Genomic DNA, 26,655 nt, shown 5'->3' on the forward strand with positions numbered 1-26,655 from the left:
AGTGAATGGTGATGAAGGATACTTACAATGACTACGACACAGATAGGGCCAGCAAAGCTCCAGATCAGGGTATCATGCACTGACAGCCAGCAGAAGTCAGGGTTCCCATACCCCTGTGGATCTAATCCCATAGCCAAACCTGAAAATAACAGTAAACAATTCCTTCCTTTGATCTCTTTCCACACATAAAGTGTTCCCTTGCACACAGAGAATGAACATAGAACAATACAGTGCAGAACAGCCCTTCAGTCCTCAAAGTTGCACCGACCCGTGAACTCATCTAAGCCCATCCCCTTACGCTATTCCATCATCATCCATGTGCTTACCCAAGGACTGTTCAAATGCCCCTAATGTGGCTGTGTTAACTACATTGGAAGGCAGGGCATTCCATGCCCTTACCACTCTCTGAGTAAAGAAACTGCCTCTGACATCTGTCTTAAATCTATCACCCCTTAATTTGCAGCTGTATCCCCTCGTACAAGCCGATGGCATCATCCTAGGAAGAAGATTCTCACTGTCCACTCTATCTAATCCACTGATCATCTTGTATGTCTCTATTAAGTCCCCTCTAAGCATTCTTCTCTCCAATGAGAACAGACCCAAGTCCCTCACAGCCTTTCCTCATAAGACCTTCCTTCCAGACCAGGCAGCGTCCTGGTAAATTTCCTCTGTACCTTTTCCAGTGCTTCCACATCCTTCCTGAAATGGGGCAACCAGAACTGTACACAATATTTAAAGTGAGGCCGCAGTAATGTTTTGTACAGTTGCAGCATGACATCACGGCTCCAAAACTCAATCCCTCTATAAAACCTAACGCACTATATGCCTTCTTGACAGCACGATCAACCTGCGCGGCAACTTTCAGGGATCTATGTACATGGACACCAAGATCCCTCTACACATCCACACTACCAAGAACCTTTCCATTGACCCAGTACTCCATCTTCCTGTTATTCTTCCAAAAGTGAATCACCTCACTGCATTGAACTCCATTTGCCACCTTTCAGCTAATTCTGCCTGCAGCCAAGTCTGCCTGCAACCTGTAACTTTCTTCCACACTGTCCACCACTCCACCGACTTTAGTGTCATCTGCAAACTTACTAACCCACCCACCTATGCCCGCGTCCAAGTCATTTATAAAAATGACAAACAGCATTGGTCCCAAAACAGATCCTTGTGACACACCACTGGAAAACGGATTCCAGGCTGAATATTTTCCATCAACCACCACTCATGGCTTTCTTACAGAAAGCCAATTTCTAATCCAAATTTCTAAATCACCATCAATCCCAGGCCTCTGCATTTTCTCCAATAGCCTACCATGTGGAAGCTTAAAGGCTTTACTGAAGTCCATGTACACCACATCAACTGCCCTACCCTCATCCACACACTTGGTCATCTTCTCAAAAAACTCAATGAGGTTTGTGAGACATGACCTGCCCTCAACGAAACAATGCTGACTATCTCCAATCAATCTGTTGATTGTTAGACGATTATAAATCCAATCTCTTACAATCCTTTCCAAAACATTTCCTATAACAGACGTAAGGCTCACAGGTCTATAATTACCTGGGTCATCTCTGCTGCCATCTTGAACAAAGGTATAATATTTGCAATCCTTCAGCCCTCTGGTACTAAACCTGTCGACAATGATGACTCAAAGATCAAGGCCAAAGGCTCAGTCATCTCCTCCCTAGCTTCCCAGAGAATCTTCAGATAAATCCCATCTGGCACAGGGGACCTACCAACTTTCACACCTTTTAGAATTGATAGCACCACCTCCTTACTAACCTCAATCCTTTCTTGTCTAATAGCCTGTATCTCAGTCTTCTCCTCTACAATATTCTCCTTTTCCTGAGTGAAAACAGATGAGAAATATTCGTTTAGCACCCCTCTGATCTCCACAGGGTCCACGCACAACTTCCCATTTGTCTTGACTGGCCCTATTTCTACGCTAGTCATCCTTTTATTCCTCACATACCTATAGAAAGCTTCAGGGTTCTCCTTTACTCTACCTGCTAAGGATGGTTCATATCCCCTCCTTGCTCTTCTTAAAACTCTCTTGTTAAATCCTTCCTAGTATCTGTAACTCTCTATCGTCTCATCTGAACCATCTTGTGTCAACATCACATAAGCCTCCCTCTTTTGCTTAACAAGGGATACAATTTCTTTAGTAAACCACGGTTCCCTTCCCTTATCACTTACTCGCCGCCTGACAAGGATATACCTATCAAGGCCATGCAATATCTGTTCCTTAAACCAGCTCCACATTTCGATTGTCCCTATCCCCTGCATTTTGTTAGCTCATTCTATGCTTCCTAAGTCTTGCCTAATTGCATTATAATTGCTCTTCCCCCATCTCTAAGTCTTGCCCTGTGGCATGTACCTATCCCTTTCCATCACTAAACTAAACGTAACCAAATTATGCTCATTCTCTCCAAAGTGCTCACCTACAACTAAATCAAACACCTGGCCTCGTTCATTACTGAGCACCTGATCCAGTGTGGCCTCCCCCTTGTCAGCTCTTCAACATAACGTGTCAGGAAACCCTCTTGTACACATTGGACAAAAACTGATCCATCTGGCATACTAGAGTTATAGCATTTCCAGTCAATGTTGGGGAAGTTAAAATCCCCCATAATGACCACCCTGTTCCTTTCACTCCTACCCAGAATCGTTTTGCCAATCCTCTCCTCCACATCCTTGGAACTTTGCAAAGGCTGATAAAAAGGCTCCCAGTAGTGTGACCTCTCCTCTCCTGTTTCTAACCTCAGCCCATACTACCTCAGTAGACGAGTCCTCTTCAAAAGTTCTTTCAGCCACCGTTATACTGTCCTTGACTAACAAATCCACACCTCTTCCTGTTTTACCACCTTCCCTGATCTTAATGAAAGATCTAAACCCTGGAACCTGCAACATCCATCCTGACCCTGCTCTATCCATGTCTCAAAAATGGCAATAGACAATAGACAATAGGTGCAGAAGTAGGCCATTCTGCCCTTTGAGTCTGCACCACCATTCAATGTGATCATGGCTGATCATCCTTAATCGGTATCCTGTCCCTGCCTTATCTCCATAACCCTTGATTCCACAATCCTTGCGAGCTCTATCCAACTCTTTCTTAAATGAATCCAGAGACTGGGCCTCCACTGCCCTCTGGGACAGAGCATTCCACACAGCCACCACTCTCTGGCCACAATATCGAAGTCCCAGGTACCTATCCATGCTGCAAGCTCACCTACCTTATTCTGGATACTCCTGGCATTGAAGTAGATACATTTCAAACCAGCTTGCTGTCTCCTGTGACTGTGAAATCCTGTCCATGTCCTCCCTACTCACATCCTCCTGTGCACTGGAACTAAAACACAGATTCCCATCCCCCTGCTGAGCTTATTTAAGGCAGCATCATGTCTCTCAATATTGCAAATGATAGAACTCTGGCGTCAAAACAATGAAGTGATGTAAACACTCAACAGGTCAGCCAGCATCTATAAGGAAAGCATGGTAAATTCAACCATGTGTCATCAGAATCCACCTGAAACTACTCTCAAAATCCCAGGAGGTACATTTTAACTTTGCTCTGAATGAGTGAAAGCAAATTGATATCCTGCTTAACAACTTTGGTGATGTATATTTCCACTGAAGTCAATTCAGTCACATCTATAATGCAAGATCAAACTCAAAGTATGGGAGGCCAAACAAAGCCAGGAGCACTGCAGGTTTTGCTGTTATTTGAATGACACAGCTGCCAACTAACAAGTCATTTCAGGAGTCGGGCTACCAGTTACAATGAAATAAAGCTAACATGCTGGAGAACTCAGCAAGTCTGGCAGCATCTGTGGAGAGAAAAACAGAGTTATTGTTTCAAGTCCAGTGAAGGATCACTGGCATGGCACTTTGTCTTTGTTTCAGGTTTCCAGCATCCACAGTTTGATCTACCTGTTATAATGGCAGGAATCCCCCATCCAATGGTATAGTAGAATCTCATTTGTCCATGGTTCACATTCCTCAGGTCAGTCAGCATGCGGTAAATATGCAGACCCTCCACAAATGTCCAGGCAAAGGTACACAGGTAGAAATAATGCAGTAAGAGGGCGATCACACTGCAGACAAACTACAAGAGAAAAGTTAGTGCTGGAACATCCGAACATTTTTGCTTCTCTACAACTGCTGGCTTGGGTAGGCAGCAGCACTTTAACTTAAGCGTAACCTATGCTGTCAACATAGTGTATAAAAGAATGGAGCACTGGTGGTGCAGTAGCAGTATCCCTACTTTTGAGCCAGGAGGCTTGGGTTCAAGTCCTACCTGTTGCAGAGATGTCTAATAACATTTCTGAACAGGTTGATAAGAAAACAATTCTTTTACATATAAGAATATTAAGGGCTCATGTGGCACAGTGGGGTGTCCTTAGTAGCTAGAAGATCCAGGTTCAAGTCCCATTTGCTGCATCATTATGTGTCTAAACAGGCAACTGAAAAATATCTGTGAAAGAATGCTGGAAGATTGGTGGTTTCAGCCGAAAATCTGACAATTGTGCAGTAAGCAATAACCCTGTTTCTGATCACACCTGAAGAGATCTAATCCGCTGAACTCCACATTATCAAAGCTTTGTATTTCTGGTCTCATGCAGTGAATGATATCATCAGAGAAGATCATACAGCAAATCAGCAGCTCAACCCAAAGCAGCAGCAATGAGCTTCCCAAAGTTCTTAGATTTTTCTATTTATTCATAAATTGGGATGATTTTAAAATTTTACTTTGCTTATAATAATGTATGCACTCACTAGGTGTTGCTTATAAGTTTTCTCTGGAATGACCATCTGTACAAAAGGTGGATGAATTCATTTCAGAACTTGTATAAAACTGAAGCATTTTCTATGTTAATGGAAAGCATGGTTGGTTTGGAAATATTTGAGGCCCAATTTTGTTAAAATCTAATTACTGAAACATCAAAGGCATATGATGGATTGAGGTCAAGAGTGTGGTGCTGGAAAGCGGAACAGGTCAGGCAGCATCTGAGGAGCGGGAAAATCGATATTTCGGGCAAAAGCCCTTTATCAGTACTCAATTTCGTCTATATGAAGGATTTAGCTGGACAGTGCACATGATGTTTCCCATAAAATTAATTTAAAAAGTCTGAAAGACTCATGTTATGTGAAATTCACAAACTTGAGAATTTTTTTTACAATTATGCATGAGATGTGTTTTTCAATTTTGAAAGCAGTGAGTTTCATGCAAATTAGTTAGATTAGATTAGATTACTTACAGTGTGGAAACAGGCCCTTTGGCCCAACAAGTCCACACCGACCCGCCGAAGCGCAACCCACTCCCCAACATTTACCCCTTCACCTAACACTACAGGCAATTTAACTTGGCTAGTTCACCTAACCTGCACATTTTTGGACTGTGGGAGGAAACCTGAGCACCCGGAGGAAACCCACGCAGAAACAGGGAGAACATGCAAACTCCACACAGAGAGTCGCCTGAGGCGGGAATTGAACCCGGGTCTCTGGCGCTGTGAGGCAGCAGTGCTAACCACTGTGCCACATTTTCACACAGAATGAAAAAGGCTTGAAATAGTAGACAAGCAATTGCAGGTGAATATCGCTGCACAACTCCAAACCAGACACAATGTGTCCATTGAGAAATGACTAAGCAGACTACTACTGAACAGCCATAATCCTGAGTAACATATATGCTATTGAAATTCTGCACCATAATAAGTTCAAAAACTTGAATGCTCCTGTAAATTATTGTTTTAAGTTACAATACATTTTAAGAGAATGCATCCTATTTGCAATGTTTTGAAGAGTCCTAACAATTAGTAGGGCTTGGAATTATAACATTGAGAATATATATTGTTTTGCTATTACCAGTTAGACGACAGTCCGGGCAGATATTGAAGCAAGTTAACAACCATAATTAAAAGAACAAAGAAAAACTTTATTTCTTCTCCACTATGGCAACTTTTACCACTCATGTGACAACTTTCCTTGATTGATTAACTACAAAACACGAAAAATTAATGTCTCTCACTGGAAAATGCATTCTCATCGCACATAGTATTCATGCATTTAGTGCACAAATAAAACTTCAACTTTTTAAACCTCCTTTGAATTTGAAATCAGTTTCCTGACTGTGATATAGCAAACAATAAACAAGTTCTGAAACAGATCATTCATTTTGTTTCTGTGGAAATTAACTGTTTACCATTCTGATAATGTTGAGATTTAGTCGCGTCGACATATTAAATAATGAGAAAAATGTGCACTTACTGGATTGTCTGTCTGATTAATTCCAATGAGGAAGACGAGTTCAGAGAAGAAGAGAGCAGCCACCAGATTTTTGTGAATGTTATGGAGGTTTGAACGTAGCGTTCTGACCAGCATGAGGAACAGGAAAGTCACAAACAAAGCAAACAGGGAGATTGCGACAGTGGTATATGTGACGATCTTCAAAGGGAGCACCTCACCATGCTGGAAAAGAATTGATAACAGGAATATCAAAATTTATACTGAAGCAAAGTCATGTGTTTGGCCACTGCTTTGCACTGCCTATGACAAATTTAAATTTCTCTAATTTTGTTGGGAACAAGCTTCATGACATTTTAACAGTGTTTCCAGCAAACTCTCAGCAGAGTAAACTGGAAACTATTAACAGGGCTACTTTCAACAAGGAAAAGTCAGGTGAGTAGGAAGTTAAAGTCAGCCCCCCATTCTTTTACCTGCCCTAAAGTTTCCAGGCATGGACCCATGGCAATGGGTCTCCTGAGCGGAGGAATGTAGGAAGGACACTCAGACAAAACTTTTAAACACAGCCTTGTTAGGACCTATTGATGTGACCAAGTCCCATCTGCAGTATTTATGAGGTGAGTGAAAAGCAGGATTCAGTTTCCTGCCAGACCAACACAGAACAAATGCAAAAAGGAAGTACATGTCTAAATTTCTCTTTCTCTCTTTCCCTGCATCACACAAGTAACTACAATTCAAAAGTATTTCATTTATTTGGGACATCTCAAGTACTCATGAAAAGATGCCACATAAATGCAGGAACTGTCCTTTATCCCTGTAGACCCAGGAGTAAAAAGTGTTCTTCTGGCCCTGAGGAGCAAAGTGTAGGTCTCCAATGGTGTGCTCTTGCCCAGCTTTTCCACCTCCACAACTGACTGTTAGAGAGCTAATCCTGTCATTTACTGGATGTCAGGCAGGATCTGGTCATGCAATTTTCCATCACTTCCTGACATACCTCAACTAAAGAGCCTGACAGTGCTCAAACAAAACTCAAAAGAGCGCTGCTGGAAAAGCACAGCAGGTCAGGCAGCTTCCGAGGAGCAGGAGAGTCAATGTTGAGGGCATAATCCTTCCTTATGATGGGATTATGCCCGAAGCATCCACTCTCTTGCTCCTCGGATGCTACCTGATCTGCTATGCTTTTCCAGCGTCACCCTTTTCAACTCTTACTCTCCAGCAACTGCAGTCCTCACTTTCTCCGAGTATTAAAACAAGGCTCAGGAGTGAAAACCCTTGGACTTCATTTCCAGAGCAGAATGAGTTTCCATAATCCGCTCACTCACCAAATACGTGTCTGAAGTTAAAATCTATGCTGGTGGCTAGAAGTTCTTTTAAAACCAAAATGTTTTTTCTTTATGAGAAAACAATACTGGAAGGAAGTCCCCAGTGTGGAGAATGTCTGTGCTTTTTGGGTGGGCTATACACCAACGTATATGAAAACAGTGTTGTAAACAATCAAGGAGGTAAAATTAAAATGATCAACTGTTACAAAGCTTAGGCCCCAGATTTTAATTTTGGGAAAGCTAGGGCCATATTGAGTGATCTGTATGTGGGGAGCAGCATGCAGCAACAATCAATAACAAGTGCTGATTACATTGCATACAGCAGACCCAGCTCAGTAACACCGTTGTTACTATCCTGCCAAGGCATTCTGCCTCCACCCATCCCAAATTGTGAACGTGGGAGCAATAGACCTTCATCAGTCATCTCTTGCCACTAATAAATTCTGTCTCATAAGCATTCCTTTCATTTCAATGGCTACTGTTCAGAAACTGAAATAAATTAAACAGCATAACCTAAAACGAACTCCACAACATTCTTGAATCTATTAAGTAACTCATGCTTTGAAAACATATTTCGAATTAATACCAGCCAGCGACATCCTTACCTAACCACGCCTTCTCATTTTCTACTAAACGCTGGAGCTGTGTTAAGGCTTGAGCATCAATAATACTGCAATAAAATATTAGTAGTTCAAAAAGACACAGTGCTGCTTCAGGCTATTGAGTTTAAACTTGCCCATGTCCTGCAAACTTCTTAATGTTGGCAGAGGAGGCAACATGCAAAATGACGTGTCCCTGCCTGTATTCAATGAGTAGAAAAGGTGTTTATTAAACTGGAAGAAGTGTGCTGCATTGCCTTGAGCACAATGGAAAGATTTAGTGCCTAGTCATGTGATCAGGTCTAACTTACCTCCCGCTTGGAAATGTCCATGAGCACTGCAAAGCTAGTCATGTGATCGCACTGGCAGTTTATGTGTGACTCATTCCGAAGGACAAGTTCACACCCTTTGGAAGACCACCCTCCTGTGCCTCCAATCCTATCAAAGGAAACAAATAAAGGGATTAAGAAAGAACCAAGAACTATCAGCTGAGTAATGTAACTTTCTAATGTTTGTGCATCTGTTAAATAATGAGCATGTCTAATCTATGGATACTGAGTTTTCTTTTTTATTTTCCCCATTAATTCTGGAAATATGATCATGTTACTTTTAACCAAACACTAGAGTTAGAGATGCCCTTCATAGGATAAGCCTCTTGCTGTTCCTTGATACTGCATTTAGCAACTGAGTGTCAAAACTGTGAAGAAAATGCACAAAAAATCTTGCAGATTTTCACATTTAAGAACGTATTGGAAAATAAGATTAAATATTAAACAAAGCAGGTAACTTCCACAGCATCAATTTGAAGTTAACACAAACAGAATTCTGGAGGGATATGTAAAGGGCACTTGCTCTTGCTTTCATGCTAACCTTTCTGCACTAGGACTGCTGCAGGGTTCCAGTGAAACCCAAAGCAAGCTGGAGGAACAGCAGCCCATTTTTCACTCAATGCACTAGACAGCCTTCAGGACTCAACACTGAGTTTAATAGCTTTGAGCCATGAACTCTGTCTTGTTTTGATTACATCCCCTCCCCCTCACGGTGTTCCTTGCATGGGTTTGCTTTCAGCCGAGTAGCAGCTACGCTTCATCTATATCTCTCCTCTAAATCAGCACTCCCTTTGCCTTTTGCACTGGGCCTGTTCTCCTTTCTCAACAGCATAAAAGCACCACCTTAAGGCTGTCCTATGGTGCAGTGGTAGTATCCCAATCTTTGAACCAGGAAGCCCAGTTCAAGTCCCATCTGCTGTACAGGTGTGTAATAATGTCTTGAACAGCTTGATTAGAAAATATCCGAAAACCTATTACTTTTCCAGACCCCTTCAGTCCTGAACAGGAGTCATATTGGTCTGGAAAAGTTAACTCTGTTTTGCTCTCCATAGATGCTGCCAGACTTGCTGAGTTTCTTCAGCACTTTGTTTTTATTTCACATCTCCCACTTCCAGAGTACTTTACTGTGCAGAGGGGCACAGTTTATACAATTCTCTATTTATGAAGGAACCATACGTGAACTTTAGGTATGACGTGATGATGGATTCCAAAATGTTATAGTGAAGGGTTACACTACGTTGACTCAGTTACCAAATCCGGTGGTTAAAAAAGTCATTGGGATACACGTTGAACCCTTTGAGTTTCATCAGGCAATTCTTACTATTTCCATCTCATCAATTAATTGGGTTCAAAGGTGAAAATAGAAGCCGAAAGCAGTCTTGTCTCACTTACGCAAGAGTGTGATTCCAAAATACACAGAGAGGCTTGGTCCTTTCCTCTGTTACAAACAAGCGATATTTTAGAGTCACCGGACTCTCCAACTGCTGTGGTAAAGGGTGGTCATTAGTGTAAACTGTAGCACTTACAATGGGTGTGTTTATGACTGGCCGATTAGGTACTCTGAAGAAAAACAAAATTTCAAGAAAGGCATTCATATAAATAAAGCTGTCCACATGAATTCAGGTGAAACAAGATCTGCAGCAACAGAAGGTCTCAATATTCTTTAAAACAGGATGCCACAATCAGATGCATATTCCCCTTCTCTCCTTTAACATCATTGCACAGGTACTCTTCCCTCTGGGACACCTTGGTCCACCCTTCCTTCACAACCTCCCCCACCACGACACACCTTCTTCGATTGCATGGGAATGTAAGACCTGCCCATTTACCTCCTCACCATCAAAGGCCCCAGACGTACCCTCCAGGTGAAGCAGCAATTTACCTGTACATCATTTAATCTAGTCTACACTATTTTTGTTCACAATGCGGTCTCTACACTGGGGAGACGAAATGCAGACTAGGTGACCACTTTGCAGAACACCTACATTCTGTCCATAAAAATGACCCTGAGCCTGTCACTTCAACACAGCACCGTGCTCCCATGCCAACATTTCTGTCACACACCTGCTCCAGTGTTCCAGTGAGCCTTAGCACAAGCTCGAAGAACAACCTCTCATTTTCTGCTTGGGACCCTGCAGCCTCTCGGACTCAACATCGAGTTCCACAACTTTAGAAACCAAAACAACTGCAGATGCTGTAAATCAGAAACAAAAACAAAGGTTGCTGGAAAATCGCAGGAGGTCTGACAACATCTGTGAAGAGAAATCAAAGTTAATGTTTCGGATCCAGTTGAGGAAGGGTCACCGGACCCAAAACATTAACTTTGATTTCTCTTCCAGGATGCTGCTCAGACCTGCTGAGCCTTCCCAGCAACTTCTATTTTTGTTGTCCATAACTTTAGATCCTTCCATGTTTTTTACCCACCCCTGTCATGAGTTGCTTTTAGCACAGTCATCTATTCTCACTACTCCTAGGCTTATTTTCACATTACACTGTATATGGGTTGTTTTCAGTAGAGCTCACCCATTTTCTCCCAACCTTAGCTCTAATTCTCACTGTACAGCTTTCCTTCTATCCTGGCCTGCTATCCACTATCTCCTTGCTTACCTAACTATTTCATATCTCTCCTTCTCTCTGGGCTCCATCTGCAGCTATCCAATCACCTTTGACCCCCTTCCCCCAACTTCATCTTCAGCATAAATACCCACACAGTAAGCCAGTAGTTTCTCAATTCTGCATAATATGGAAATTAATATCTTTAACACAAGCAATAATTTACCTATGATCCCTTAGTGAGTTACAGTGAGGACAATTGACAGGAAGCCAATACCATCTAGCTCAGCAATTACAGATTTTACACACAAAAGTTTTTTTTTGTTAATGAGTTGAAGATATAACTTTTGTGTTTGTAAATTCCTGAACAGAATTTAACTTTAAAACTCATCTTACTTCATTTTCAAATTTGGTACTGATTACAAAATCAGTAGCCACTCATGAAAGTTATACCAAATACTGACTACCCTGGACAAGTTTGGAAAGGATGGCTTTCAACATATTTTAGAAACTCAAAGCTGGAAGGTTCACAAGTCTTTCAGAAATTTGATTGCATAAAAAACAAATACAAAATCTTACCTCATACTTCTTCGATCAGGATCATATCGCTCGGGCAGAAGCAATCCCAGTGATCTGTAAATGATCACCACAGCAACTGCATATGGGTGGGAGCCATCTGCATTCCTTTTGTTCCTTTCTGAAAACCTATCTTCTGACTTTCCATTGGCATTGTGCTCAGGATGGTCGCCGTGCCCTGGTGGATTATAAGGAGATATCGTACGACAGGAAATAACCAAGGCAACCTTTTCACACTTTCAACTAGAGACAGCAGTGGCAAAATGGTAATGCCAATTGACTGGTAATCCAGAACCCCAGGCTCATATTCTGGGTTCAAACTTCACCACCGAAGATAATGAAACAATAAAATCTAGTCTAACAGCTTAAAGCTTCAGTAGCTGAAGGCATAGCTGTCCATGCAGAAGGGGCTTCAAATAAGGAATGCAGATGCTGTCAAAGTTGGAGACTGCAGGTACTTCAGAGAATTGTGGGGATGGATGAAACCAGGGAGGGACTTGAACATATGGATGAGGATTGTAAAATGTTGATTAATTGGAAGGCAATGTGTGTTAGCAAGCCCAAGGATGATGGGCAAACAGGCCAGGAGGTAATTACAAGCAGCAGAGCTTACTAAGCTTAAGGAGACCAGAGAAACATTGCAATAGTGAAGGGAGAGTTAACAGAAAAGGATTTCAGCATTGAAGGGCTGATACAGAGTGGAGATACAAAGGTGGGAATAGGCAGTTTTAATAATGTTGCAGCGATGCTGCTGGAAGCACATTTCAGTGACAGATACAAAAAGTAAAATCATAACTCAGTTTCTGACAGGATACAGGATGAAGTCAAGAGCTGGGGAACCAAGTTTGTGATGGGTCCAATGAAGTCAATGACTTCTGTCTTCCGAAACATTAAGTTGGAGAATATTTCTAATCATCCAGTAGCAGGTACTGGACAAGCAATCAGATAACTGCGAGAAAATAGATGGGTTGAGAGTGAGATGGTGGGGAGGTAGAACTTGGTGCTACTTAGTGCACACGTGGAAAGCGATGCTGAATTTTAACATAATGTCATTGAGGAGGAGCACTGTATAATAAGGAGGTGGGGGGGGGGTGAAGAGAAGGAGAAGAGAATGACAAGGTTAGATCCTTGAGGATACCAGAGGTTAATGGTCCAGGAGCAGAAAGAGAAGGCACACAGCAGGAGATTCTCTGGCCATGACTGTATTGATAAGAATGGAATCAGGCTGTTCCATCTAGTTGGATGACAGTGAGGCAGTGAAGGAGAATAATGAGTGGCCAACCACTTCACAGATTACAGACAGGTTGAAAAGGATGAGGAGAATAAACTGTCATTCTCACACAGGATATCATTTGCGATTTCGGTAAGAGTTGCTTCAATACTGTGAAGCAGGGAGTCGAACATGAGATTCTAGGAAATGGATGATGGGTTTGTGAGGCAATTGAACATGCATGGCCTTCAGCAAGAGAATGAGGTTAGAGTGGGTCATTAGCCAACAAGGCCAGGAGAGATGAGGAAGCAGCTTTGAAAGAATGAGCTTAGTACCCAAGAAAAGAGGGCCATTAAAAATATCATCCAAAACAGAGACCAAGAAGGGACGTGGTGTGGAGAGCCATTTATCAGGAATAGGATTCAGGCAGCAGGAGGTAGGTCTTGTGGACAAGAGCTCCGAGAAGGTGCGACAAGAGACGGCCGAGAAACGAGGCAATGACGTGAAGACTAAGTGAGGGTAGAGAGGAAACTGAAAACAAGTTTGACTTAGTGGGATACGGGAAAGGTGGGAAAGCAATCTGAGTGACAATACCATCAACCTCTCACACCTGTTGTTGGAGGTAAAGCTAAGGAGGGACGAGACAGGAGTTGAAGAAGATGGTTTGCAGCAGGGAAAATAATGGAAGTGACCTTTGTATTCTAAGAGAATTCTCGAACAGAGCAGTTTTTGCAGATCACTAATCAAGCCAGATGTGGTGTTCAGTAGCTAAACCAGTTATCTGCCCTATCTGATCAAGTCATCTGACATGCTTCAAAGGTCAACCCGGACACCTAAATGTTGGTAAGCTTTTTGACCATGAGGATGATCGCTGTAAAGTCTGACCAATGATCCGCCCACATTTTCTTTCTGCAGACAGCTTCATTCAACAAGTGATACAGTTACGTACTTTTAAATGACTGTATACATTTTGCTTCCTAAAGAGTGTAAGGGTTGCATGCTTCACTTACATACACCTTGGCTGGGAGTGGGGAGGGATGATTGAGCCTAATCTTGTTGTCATCTTAATATTGGCACAACGCCCAATTAGGATGCATCTAAACTGACCCTGAACTAATCGTAGTACTGTACATGATGAAATTAACAGAGTTGCACATGACCACTCTCATCAATGTAAGAAAACAGCTACACATCTATCAAGGGATTGTGTAAAAAGAATACTTCTCATTTTGTTTCATTACTGGTGAAAGTTCCATGTCATTGAAGTCACTTGACATCAAGCTGCTGTGAAGCTAATGTAATACTTACACTGAATGCTCACTTTCAAAGGCTTCAAATTATTTTCCCATGAACAGTTCAAATGAAAAGCAAATTAATTTATCTTAAGAGCCAATAGTCAGCTAAATTTCATCATTCTGAATTTACTTAAGTTCTCAAACATTCTCAAAGAATTTTGTTCATTTTTGAAATTCAGAAAGTTAAATAAAGCCAGGTGATATGTAAGAACAGCATACTTCTTGGTGGTGTTTCAACATTTGTATCCACATTGCACATGCACCCAGTCACATGTATTTCAAGTTTGGAAGTCAAAATTCAGTATTTTTTTCTTCCTGCATTCATGCTATGTGAATCCTGCACAGTTTGAGTTAGAACCAATTAACTTATGATGGATCAAATCTGGCTCATGGTAAATACAACTATACTTCAATAACAGAAACACAATAATAAGGCAGAAGTAAATGCAACGTACCTGCGTCACCTTCAATTTTGAGGAGAGCATCTGGAAAAAACACACTGGATTCAAGGTCTTTGGGAAATTTTTCATGAATCTTCTCATATTGTGGCATGCTGGCACCAGGAAAGTTCACCATGTCAAAAAGTTCGACTGCAATGACTTGAGGTAAAGAGAAACGCACACATGAAGTCCAGATGCATGGGAAAATGTTGCGGTCACATTTGTTAGCTGAACATTCAAACTACAGATAGATTTAAAATAGATGTTCACTTTTATGGATGTTCTATTGCATTAAAGGGCAGTTTTCTCCAGATTCCTGAATGACACCAAAATTGTTCATAGAGTTTGTGCGTTTGGTTGCTTCAAAACTTTGTGCACAGTCACTTCAGACTAAGGTTTATTCAAACAGGATGTAAATAGCAGCTTTCTACAAAGCACTTAACTGGCTAAAACTGTCGGGAAGTGGGGGGTCTGTGTGTGCCTGTTGGAGGAGTTTGGCTGGACGGAACTGTGCTGCTCTGTAACATGACTGTGACTTGAGGAGACTCCATAAATAAACCATTAAAGAAACAGTAACTGGTGCATCAAAACAAGATTAGTCCAGTCTGTAATATGGAAAGAACCTGCATTAATTTTGCATTCTAAATAGTTCCATTAATTCACTGATGGGGGAGTAGATAGAACACTAACAACCAAATGGAATCTGACAGACTATGTTATGGGTTTCCAACAACACATGATGAAATATTAATAGACTGCTTTCCAGGATGTTCACTGACTGATTTCAAAGTGATTCCAAACTCATCTCAAGTAGATTGCTGATAGTTCGGGTGAATGGCACAGCAAGGGCATTCTCTACTGAGCTCAAAACGAATCTCACAAAGACCTAGCAAGAATTTTACCTGTATCCTGTGAATCTATACTGGACTGTAGCATTGCTCTTCATCAAATTTTATTCAACACATTACCATTAAAATCCCTGAAATGCCTGATTGATGAACAAAGTGTAACTTTTGATGCAGCTTTTTATAAGCAAAATAGGAGCGGAAAGTGTTGAAGCTCTTACTGATTTCTTGATTGTCAGCTATCGAGTGGAGGAATGGCCACATTGCAGCTTCTCTCGGAGCACTGAGTGATAAACTACAGCTTCAGGGTTTCTGTGCTAATCTGTACAGAGCTTGACGTTCTGAGGTTGGAGACATTTCAGAGGGGTAACTATGGTGATAGGCACACCCCTACCCCTGCAAAATCTAGCCCAGTATTTTTCAAAAAGGGGCTGTCATTCTGACCCAAGTACAATAAATATGGAGTTGTCTCGATTACTCACTCATGTTGGGAGTGACAATGGTGAAGGGCCGGAGGTAGGTTTTCCTCAGGTTTCGTGCTATGGTGTGTGCATATTCCTCATAGTGTTTCATCAGATGTGCAGTTCCTCCTTCTGTGCGTTGGATCTGTTCCCAGTGGTCCTTGTTCTGAGGGTCTAAAATAGCACTCGCAGCTTTGACAATGTTCTGAAACAGAAGTTATGGCAAACAGTTAATGCTTGCAAATTTGCATTTCAGGTGCTTTGCGTTTGAGATGGAAATCATAAATTCCTCATCTTATTAGATTGGTCAACCACATTTCTGCCTGGGAGAGGTGCCAGGCAAAAGGAGATTTTTGTAACTGTTTCTAACCTGTATCCTGATTACCATTGAACAAGAATATTACTCTCTGTAGTGCTGTATTATTTACAGATAATCTTTTAAGCTTTTTATAAGAATTGGAGCCAAAGTCACCAGTTAATATCCTCTCTGGGGTTGACTGCCTCGGTCCAGTTGGTAATACTGTAAATGATACCCCATTTGTGAATACTAAAGTCCTTATCCTGTTACTTTAACTTGGGAACTTTATTTTAGATAGAAAACAAAATTGAAACTGCAGTCATAAAATAACAAGGTGGTCTTGGTCTTACTCCCTGGCTACACGTAACCAGTTTCAAATGATAGGCAGTTGCAGATATGACACAATGGCTGTCAAAATCTGATGTCTCAGTGTGGCCACATGCGTCTTCATGTCTTTGAACCCAAATCCAGGAACAAAGCATCAACTTCAGTATGATTCAAAAAGACAACATTTTGTTGATATGACGCAACAAAGAATGAATACTTAAAGTACTAGTGTTAAACAACCACTAATAAGCTCTGTTCAAAATATACTTTGCTACTGCATATTCATGTATTTCTGCGTAAATACGGCAGCTTAATTTACAGATCATCTTATATTAAGCATCACTGGATGCATTCACATGTAGTGGCAGAATAATGTTGCAAATCAAAGACTGAATTGCATCATTTAGGGTGCATTAACCATAATCTAAGAGAATGAATACAACTTGTTTAAGGTGCAACAACACAACTGTCATTACTTTGAGATATTTGAAAAATATACTGTACTCTCCTTCTCATAAACTTTATGTCAGATACCTAGCCTGCTTTATAGAGTAGGTTCGACATCAACTTGTCATCTGTACTAGGCTCGCTAACCACAGGTGACCCAAAGCAGCCCAGGTCCCAATGTCTTGGTGCTCCTGTAGAAGGTTGTCCTGTCTGCAGAATGCCCTCCTCCAGCAGCACTATTAAACTGAAACTTGTTGTGGAGGTTTTGGATGCAGAGCTCATTTAACCACATCAGTATCCCAAATTTCTAGAATACTGCTAATCAGTATCTTAATCATTAAAGTGCAAAGTTGGAAGTAACACAAGCAAAACTCAAAAGGTTAGCTCATTGAAGCCACATATATAATAACCAGTCATGGACACAAAGGATGAGTCAGTATCATGTTCTTCTATTAGCATTACAGAGTCAAAGAACAAATCAAAGAACATTACAGCACAGGAACAGGCCCTTTGGCCCTCCAAGCCTGCGTCGACTTGTTTAAACTTTATAGCACCATATCAGACATATCACACAACCTGTTATTTTGAACACTAATGGGCATGGCAGACTTAATGAGAAGACATATTTCAAACTTGGTGTTCCAACTATCAGATCCCATTTTGTAAGGATACAAAGTTTTAAAAGTACAAAGAAATGATATTGTCCAATATGGCTTTTAACATTAGGCACAGCAAGTATCAGTTACAATACATTCCAGCTCTGTTAACAGCAGCAGCAGCTCCAACTGGCAGTGACCTTTGGCTAAACATAGGAAAGTATTTCTCCTTTGGAGCTAATGAGGAAATAGGCTGCACTTTAAGACAATTAACTCTGGTATCAAGGGTCATGGTCAGTGGCTTATAGCAAAAGACCAAGTTTCAGGAGTTGACTTAATCACATGATAATGTTAATGAAGGTATGTCTGTCATTCTTTCCATACCTTTGACTTGAATTTCTGCTACTTAGCTGCAGGCAAACTTCAGCCGAAGCAATGGAAGGAAATACTGATCCAAAACTGAACTGCTTAAAACACCTTCCCCGCTATACTCAGAGAAAACGGGCAATTGTTTTTGACATTATGAGCAAATGAGTGTGTTAAACAAACAGTGACTATGACCTTAAGCAGATTTCTTTTCCTGCTGGTTGAACATATTATGAGCTAGGTTACATAAGAACTAATTAGGTTTTAGCTTGACATTCCTAAACCTTTGGGCTTTAATAGCATTAGCAAGTGAAAAGTAGACACCTGATCTTTGGAATCTCCAACTGTGTTGCTCTGCTTTCAAACATCTACCCTTTTTCAGAATCGCAGTAGATGGATATCACTATTAAATTGTACTTACAGAGGCTACAGTATCTATTCATAATGAATACAAATGGGTGGCTGTAGAAGTTAAAACACTTTCCACATATTGATCACTGACTCTGTTCAGCAGTGAAATAGGGTTGTTTGTATGTCCCAGAGGAGAACTGTGAACACCAGCCCTGCAATCGCACATATCTACTTTAGATACATATTAAAACTCTGTCACCACAAAATATTTTATCACAACATAGTATCACGTGATAAGCTACAGCAGGAAACATTCCAACCCATTTCTTAATATATTGGGGTGCTTCCTTCATCACCCCCTGCAACTTAATGGCATGTAACTACTATAAACTGCAGCTGGGGCACAAAGATTAGAAAGGGCGGGTGGATTCAGTTAGGTGAAATCAAGGAAGGAAAGACACAGGTTAAAGAAGATGGTTTCAGAACTGATTTTAACTTTAGCACAATGGATGCAAAAATTTTGGGACTACTTGCACTTTAGAGGTCATTATACTATTCTTGCACTACTTAAGTCCCTTTACCCAGCGTATTCAAAAATTCAAAATTACATTAAGAAAACAGGTTTCATTCTGAAGGTTATTGAAGGGAGGGATGTGTGAGCTAACTCTTGGAGTGTTTTCTGTTTTATGTCAGCTGTGGCTCAGCCTCTCTTATCCTCGAGTCGGAAGCAATTTCAGAGTCACAGAATTACAAAATTGTTACAGTGCAGGAAGGGGCCATTCAGCCCATCATGCCTGCACATCTTCTGAACTGGGGTTCAGACTACCCTTGGTAGTATGGAAAATAAAGAGCATGAAAGCATGGGAAGGGTTAAAGCATGAAGACCACTGGCGATCTGGTGCAAGGGGTCTGTGGAAGGCAGGATGGGATAAGAATAGTGGAATGCTCTTATACCAATTAGCAGAGGAAGGTTGAGGCTGAAAGGTCACTCTGGTGAGATAAGAGTTAGTCTCCCTGTTAAGTATCATTACGACAAGATTGGGACCATAAACATTTGGAACATGACATTAAATATCTAATTAATAGTTAGTAGAATCAGCCTGCTTGAGATGATTGATGATAAATATCTAATCATGACATTAGGAAAATATTAAGTAGGGTCTGGAATGAAGGGTTTATGCCCGAAATGTCGATTCTCCTGTTCCTTGGATGCTGCCTGACCTGCTGCGCTTTTTCAGCTCTGGAATGGAAGACCATTGTTGTAAAAGCTGACATTAAATAGCTAACTGTGACATTAGAATAACAATAAGTAGAATGTAGGAAAATCTATACTGAGACAACTAAAGAGATAGTGGGAACTAACATCACTGATTTATTGTGTAGCTAGAGTGAGATACTTTGATTAATATAGTTGGACATGCTGATAAGCTGACAGAAACATGATTAAAAAAGTATAAAAAAACCACAGATCCTGAGGTTTGGGGGCATTCGAGAATCTGCTTTCTCAGTGTTATAGTTTTTATTTGCAAATAAAAGACCTACTTCTTGAAGAACTTTCTGCGTCTCCTGGTGATTCTCTACATTTTCTCCATGACAGTAGTTCTCATGGCACTACTGTTGAAAAAGAGCAGGGATTTACCCCATGTGCCCTGGTCAATATTTATCTCTCAATAATAGAACATTTGGTCATTATCATATTGTTTTTTTCAGGAGTTTGCTGTACACAAATTAGTTATATATTTTCCTAAATTACAACAGTGAATGCACTTCAAAAATAAATCATTGAGTATAAAGCACTTTGAGATGTCAGGTGGTCACGAAAAGTGCAATATTAAGTCAGAGAACTATCACAGTGTAGGAGGATTGAGCTTTCTCCTGTGCCACCATAGCCTAGGTAACTTCTGCGTCCTTGGTAAAGACAGATGCAGAGTACTCACTTAATAGCGTGATCATGTACCCAGCCTCATTTATTAACGTGTGTATTTCTTTTTTTGCTACTTTAATTGCTTTAATAATGCCTCATAGTCAGGATACTGCTTCACAGAAAGAAATCAACATCTTTCATTGAGTATATAAGAATAAAGTAGGCAATAGCAAATACCACACCTCATTGAACTCAACATCTTGGGTTGCTGCAAGTTCAAAGTCCTGCTGGTTTCCTTCATATTGAAGGATCCTCTTTATCAACTCATAAGCAATCTTCACATCATTCCCATAATACGTTGGTGTGTGCTTTGTGGCATTCTGCAACATGTTGGCAATTTTCTTTGAATTGCGTGTATCCATCTTGGTTTCATTGCGATGCAGTTTTTCCATCTGTTGGTAAAGTATACCAAAAGAATTGTGTAAACTTGTTTAACAAGGGATATTGCGCTACCCTAATGGGGATGTCCCCCAGTGAATTGAGATTAAAGAGAGGAACAGTCCACAATGGTTTTCTTCTTAACAAGGTCACCTAGGAAAGCATCAAAACATAGCACAGAGATTATGTGCTAACTTCCACATTCTTTCCAGTGATTCCTGTGTAACATTGGGGTGACTGCACTTAGAATAAGACCAAAAGGATGGCCCGAAGATGAAAAGCTGCCCACAAAAGGCAAGCAACCATTTGAGAGCAACTCACACCAAACTCTTTGGACTCAAATGTCCATTTCTTAACAGCGCTACTGGCCATAATGAAAAGAAAAGTCAGTTCCATAAAATTTTCTGGACTGGTTTTCAGATTTTCGGTCAACACCAAAAGTGTTAGCTAATGTCATGCATTAAGATATACACTTCAGAGTGGCACATCATGCCAATGTGCCATGTTTGTTTACCACATAATACCAATATTTCTTAAAAAGAGGATGAATTTCATTTATAAAATACCTTGAAAACTCACAGGACAATTCAGAACGCTTCACAGACAATGAAACAATGCAGAACTGCAATTGCAAACAAAAAGGTCCCAAACAGATCCAACAGTTCATTGAATTCCTGATGGTGTTGATTGAGGAATAAACAGATTGAAGATGACATCAGGGGAATTCCCCTCATCTTCCTCATATATTATCATTCAACCTCATCCAATATTGATGGCGTGACAGTCTAATGTCTCAACTGAAAAAATAGTACCACTGACAATGTAGCACTCCCTCAGTACTGCAGTGAAATATCAACTGAGAATGTGCAGCAGGTCTCCAATGTGGGACTTCAATTTACAACTATCAGAATTTGGAACGACGTCTTAAGGTTGGTGGGGCAATGATTCCCACATAGGACCTCTACATCCACTCTGACAAGTTCTTTGCAAACTCAGCATGGACACTTACTCATTGAGAGAAAGAAATGTAGTTCTTAGAAAACTTGAGAAATTACAGACTGGGATTTAGGGCTTGATTGCTGCCACTTCAGCAGATTCTTGGAAATTGGCAATAAAAATATAGTGAAAGACAAATGAATACTGAATCGGCAGCAAAGAATCAGACTGTTAGGTTGATTTCTCCAGCTTAATTGAGAATCAATACAATTATTAGTGTTTATGAGACAATATTTATTCACACTTGGCTCCAAGAAAGCAAAACTTGTATAGTATCGAACCATCTTCTTTCTGCCAATTTTGTTCATTCATTGACCCAAAACTTTAACTCTGTGTTGCTTTCTCTGCAGATGCTGGCAGATCTGCCAGGTATTTTCAACATTTCCTGTTTTCATTTCAGATTTCTAGCATCAGCACAATTTTGTTTTTGTGTTAATAACAGGTAAAATAAAGGGACCTACAATGGACTTGAGCTGAATGAAGGTGAGCGTAGTACAGTTGAAAAGGTCTGGAGGGAGCCATCCTTTCTCTTCATTGCAGTGACGAATTGCAGTTCCTGTATAAAGAGAAACAAAGATCTGATTACCAGACAGTCACTGCTCATTTCATTAACTAAATTGAGTATATTCAGACACCCACAGGGTGACAACTGGACAACCTCATAATTTAGTCAAAGTCATTATTTGTTGAGCATTGTAACTTCTAATTTATTGCAATGCCACAGGCTCAAAGAATAACTATGCTACACTAAAGTACAGAGAGAAAGAAAGGGTGATCAACAGTGAGAAAGAAGGTAAGACGACAATTAAGAGGGTGGGAAGAGCACATTCAGAACTCTGTGTACAATGATGATTTTACACTTGGAAATGTTGTGCATGAATTAACTTTAATAATTAGCAATTATGTACATTCAAATAAAAATTCTAAAGGTGCCCTTAAGGTGTTACTTGGAGCTGATGTCCATTGTTTAAACAGTAGATTTCACCAGGTAGGGGAGCAACACACATTTGATTATTTTCTGGAATAATCTGCCATAGCTCACTCTTAACTCTTGGCTTAATGACCTTTAGCCTTCCTCAAATAAAAAGCCAAACTTTAGGGTTATCTAAAATTGTAGATAAATGTCATTTGAAAACAGCTGAAGCCTTCAACTTAACTTTATATTGCAGTGGTGCTTTGGAATTCTCCAAATATGAGATGAGAGTGGCTCTAAGCAAGTTAAATGCAAAACTGCTGGGAATCATTAATTGCAGCTGCCCAAAAAGCAGCTAACAACAGGTCCTGGCAACTATTCTGTAAATTCTGGCAGTCAGATTTATGGGACTATAATATAGCAGGAGGACATTCACTTCTGTGGCAGCTTTCTGAAGGAGCAATCCCCTTAGTCTTTCAGCCTATCCTCATTCTCTGTCTTTGCTGACAAGCATTCAAAAATAGATTTTAATGGTCATGTTTTTCTAACCCATCCATCAAGCAAATATACAATGCCTAACTTTCTGTGACAGAAGTCAAAACATTGAGCAGGATCAATTAAAAATTCAGATATTTTCTAAATGAACACAATTTTAGTTATTTGTACATGGACTTTCAAGCCTGACCCATGTATTACTGCTGAGTAAAGTACAATATCATAGGGAATACAGTGTTAAAACTGTAACATCTGGGAGATAATTATGTCAAATATTACATCCTTATAACTACTGCATTTTGGAAACAGACATTTTTACTTCAGTCTAAATCTAAGCAATTAAGTTGGATCATCTTTTTGTTTAATAAATGCTCATTTATCATTTGCAGAATAACATTTCTGTTATTCACACAATACCATTGAGTGTTTTCTGCAGCAAATGTTTCATTAAATTATGTAATGTATCACATATTAGTCAAGGTTGGGGGCTAGATAATGAAGTAGAGATCTACTACTTTATTGATGTTCTGTTTCAGTGTATTTCCAACTGCCAGATTAACAAATATTGCAAGTTGGATGATGATGGTTATTTCTTAAATCAGAATCTGCTGTTTCTAGAGACCAATATTCACGCTCTATCAATGAAAGCCGATCACAGCACATTTGAAATCTGGTATTTTAATCAACGCTGACTTATACAAGTTGAAGAAAATGTCTTTACATAAATTTCCAGAGTGATTATGGTTCTGCTCATCTCAGCTATTACTGGATAATCTTTATACAATTTCAGTTTGGACCACCACTATTCACATTAATGTTCTATATCAATACTCTAGTTTCACCACATGTATAGCAATCCATGAAAAACTCTAAACGCGAAGAAAGGAGGGCCAGTAGATATTCTGGGAAAGTATAGCTCGAACCAATTTCAGGAAATATTTTACACTGAAAGTGATTCATTTCCTAATGTGATGGAGATACAATCAATACGTTAGGAATGGGAAATAAGATCAGGAGAAATAGGATTCAAGTTCTCTCCAGTTGCAAGTACCTACACTGCAAGATACAAACCTGCCACTTGTAACCCAGCAGTGAATCTGTTGGGAATATAAAACACTGTTTGGCGTATTTCTGATGTGGAAATGATCATTGGCATCATACCGCGCAAAATGTTGATCACATGGAATTACATCATGAATCATTATATCGACAAATAAATCCAAATTTCAAAAGTGGGGACAGGTACAGCAATGGCTAGATAACTCTGCATTAGTGTTGGGGAAATCCAAGAGTCAAAATCAATGGTCGCTTGGAATAAGTACTAGTAAATAAACCACAGCCAGTAGGGATTTGCTAAGGACAAAACTGGTTTAACTAACCTTACTAAATTATTTGAAGTAATATGGTTGATGCAAATAGAATTTTCAAAGGGTTATTTTTGTGCATTAAAGGTTTGATTTAAATACAAGTGGTTGTGGTTGATATTTAAGATAGCTCAAATTATACAGTAGTATCTACATGATAAAGACTAAATAAGTATTCAGTCATAATACATAATACATAATACATTCTAAGTATTCAGAACATGGCAGCAGGAATAGGTCATTCAGTTCCTTGAGCCAGATCCACCTTTCAAGATCATGGCTGATTATCAACCTCAATGTCATTTCCTGCGATATACCTTGAAGCCACTAGTAGCGAGAAATCTATCAACCTCTAACTTGAACATGCTGCACTGCAGAGCTTCCACAGCCCTCCACAGTACAGGATTTTAAATATTCACCACTCCCCAAACAGAGAAACTCCTCCTCATTGCAGTTGCAAATGACTTGCCACTTATTCTGATACTGTATCCCCTTGTTCTAGAGTTCCCAACCAGAGGAAATTTCTGCATCTGCACACCCAGGTCTTGAAGAATTTTCTAAGTTTTACTGTGATCATCTCTCATTCTTCTAAATTCTAGAAAATTAATTATCCAGTCTCCTCACCTCTGCCCATAAGACAGTCCTACCCTCAGTCTATATCCTTTTTTTAGGAAAGGGCAAAATTGCAACGATACTCCAGGTGCACTCTCACCAAGTTTTTATACAACTGGAGTGAGAACTCTTTACTCCTGTTCTCAAATCTTCTTGCAATAAAAGGCCAATGTGGTGTTTGCTTTCCATTTGCATGCTGCATCTGCACGTTATTTTTCAATGATTCATGAATAAGGGCATGCAGGCCATTTTGGACATCGCCATTTCTCAAACCATCACCATTTAAGAAACACTCTGCACCTCTGCTTCCCCACCAAAGTGGATAACCTAGCACTTATCCACATTATACTTCATCTACCATGTTCATGCCCACTCTCACAGCCTCAAAATTCCCTCAAAGCCTCTTTGCATCACCTTCATCCACAATCCCACCTGGTTTTACGTCATGCACAAACTTGAAAATAATGCATTTTATCGCCAGTGTTTTTTTTTACACCCCTGTGACAAACCCAATTTAAAATATCAATAAAAACCAACATGAACATCCAATCGCATGGGCATGATCTCTTCCAGATGTTAAGAAATGTTTATACACCCCCAACAACACATGCAAGCAGGGATGAGACAAAGCTTCTCTGAGCAATACTATTTATCGCAGTATTTAGGTCTAAATGTGTGATCTCTCCACTTCAACTTTGTGTTCATGCAATTTATAGGTAATGTTTCCACCAGAGACTCACCGATTGATCCTTTGGGGCACGGCATGGCTGCTGGTCGTCCATATTTTGTCCTTGGCCACCAAATCCCCGCTTCAAAGGCTTTTGGACACACATTATATTTCACTGAAACAAGTCAGATAACAGTTAGCTCAGAGTCACTTTATAATCATGGGAACAGCAAACTCAGTCCTTGAATATATGCAGCCTAAGTATGGGAGATACATTGGCCATTAATACCACAATGCAATAGTACCAGTCCAACACATAAATCTGAAGTTCTTTTAGTTTATTTACATATTAGCTACTAGAAAAGATTTTTAAAAATCCAAACTATTTAAATAAATCATATAAATACACATGAAAGCTCTTGAAGGAAGGAATTTTTAGGGTGTAGGTTTGCTCGCTGAGCTGTAGGTTTGATATCCAGACATTTCATTACCTGGCTAGGTAACATCATCAGTGGCGACCTCCAAGTGAAGCGAAGCTGTTGTCTCCTGCTTTCTATTTATATCTTTCTCCTGGATAGGGTTCCTGGGGTTTGTGGTGATGTCATTTCCTGTTCGTTTTCTGAGGGGTTGATAGATGGCATCTAGATATATGTGTTTGTTTTTGGCGCTGTGGTTGGAGTGCCAGGCCTCTAGGAATTCTCTGGCATGTCTTTGCTTAGCCTGTCCCAGGAAAGATGTGTTGTCCCAGTCAAAATGGTGTTTTTTTTTCATCCGTGTGTAGGGCTACGAGGGAGAGAGGGTCGTGTCTTTTTGTGGCTAGCTGGTGTTCATGTATCCTGGTGGCTAACTTTCTTCCTGTTTGTCCTACGTAGTGTTTGTGGCAGTCCTTGCATGGAACCACAATGTCATAAACAAACACATAGATCTAGATGCCATCTATCAACCCCTCAGAAAATGAACAGGAAATGACATCACCACAAACCCCAGGAACCCCATCCAGGAGAAAGATATAAATAGAAAGCAGGAGACAATAGCTTCG

At 40.3% G+C, this 26,655-nt stretch overlaps 1 protein-coding gene across 4 annotated transcripts in view; it reads right to left on the reverse strand.

Moving 5' to 3' along the window:
- The window catches only part of celsr1a (cadherin EGF LAG seven-pass G-type receptor 1a), a 310,556-nt gene that overhangs the window by 19,208 nt on the left and 264,693 nt on the right, over window positions 1–26,655 (reverse strand). For 3 of the 4 annotated variants that reach the window (XM_072562553.1, XM_072562552.1, XM_072562551.1), the window contains exons 17-27: window positions 25,690–25,791; window positions 22,027–22,121; window positions 20,374–20,583; window positions 15,904–16,087; window positions 14,592–14,735; window positions 11,635–11,809; window positions 9,895–10,062; window positions 8,485–8,611; window positions 6,277–6,477; window positions 3,940–4,114; window positions 27–139 (exon numbers count right to left, since the gene is read on the reverse strand). In XM_072562553.1, the coding sequence (XP_072418654.1) occupies window positions 27–139; window positions 3,940–4,114; window positions 6,277–6,477; window positions 8,485–8,611; window positions 9,895–10,062; window positions 11,635–11,809; window positions 14,592–14,735; window positions 15,904–16,087; window positions 20,374–20,583; window positions 22,027–22,121; window positions 25,690–25,791 (1,694 nt within the window). Of the gene's footprint in view, window positions 1–26; window positions 140–1,786; window positions 1,855–3,939; window positions 4,115–6,276; window positions 6,478–8,484; window positions 8,612–9,894; window positions 10,063–11,634; window positions 11,810–14,591; window positions 14,736–15,903; window positions 16,088–20,373; window positions 20,584–22,026; window positions 22,122–25,689; window positions 25,792–26,655 lie in introns of those variants that run through there. The other variant, XM_072562554.1, reaches the window with a different exon arrangement.

The sequence above is a fragment of the Chiloscyllium punctatum genome, chromosome 44, assembly GCF_047496795.1.
Source record: "Chiloscyllium punctatum isolate Juve2018m chromosome 44, sChiPun1.3, whole genome shotgun sequence".
NCBI lineage: Eukaryota > Metazoa > Chordata > Chondrichthyes > Orectolobiformes > Hemiscylliidae > Chiloscyllium > Chiloscyllium punctatum.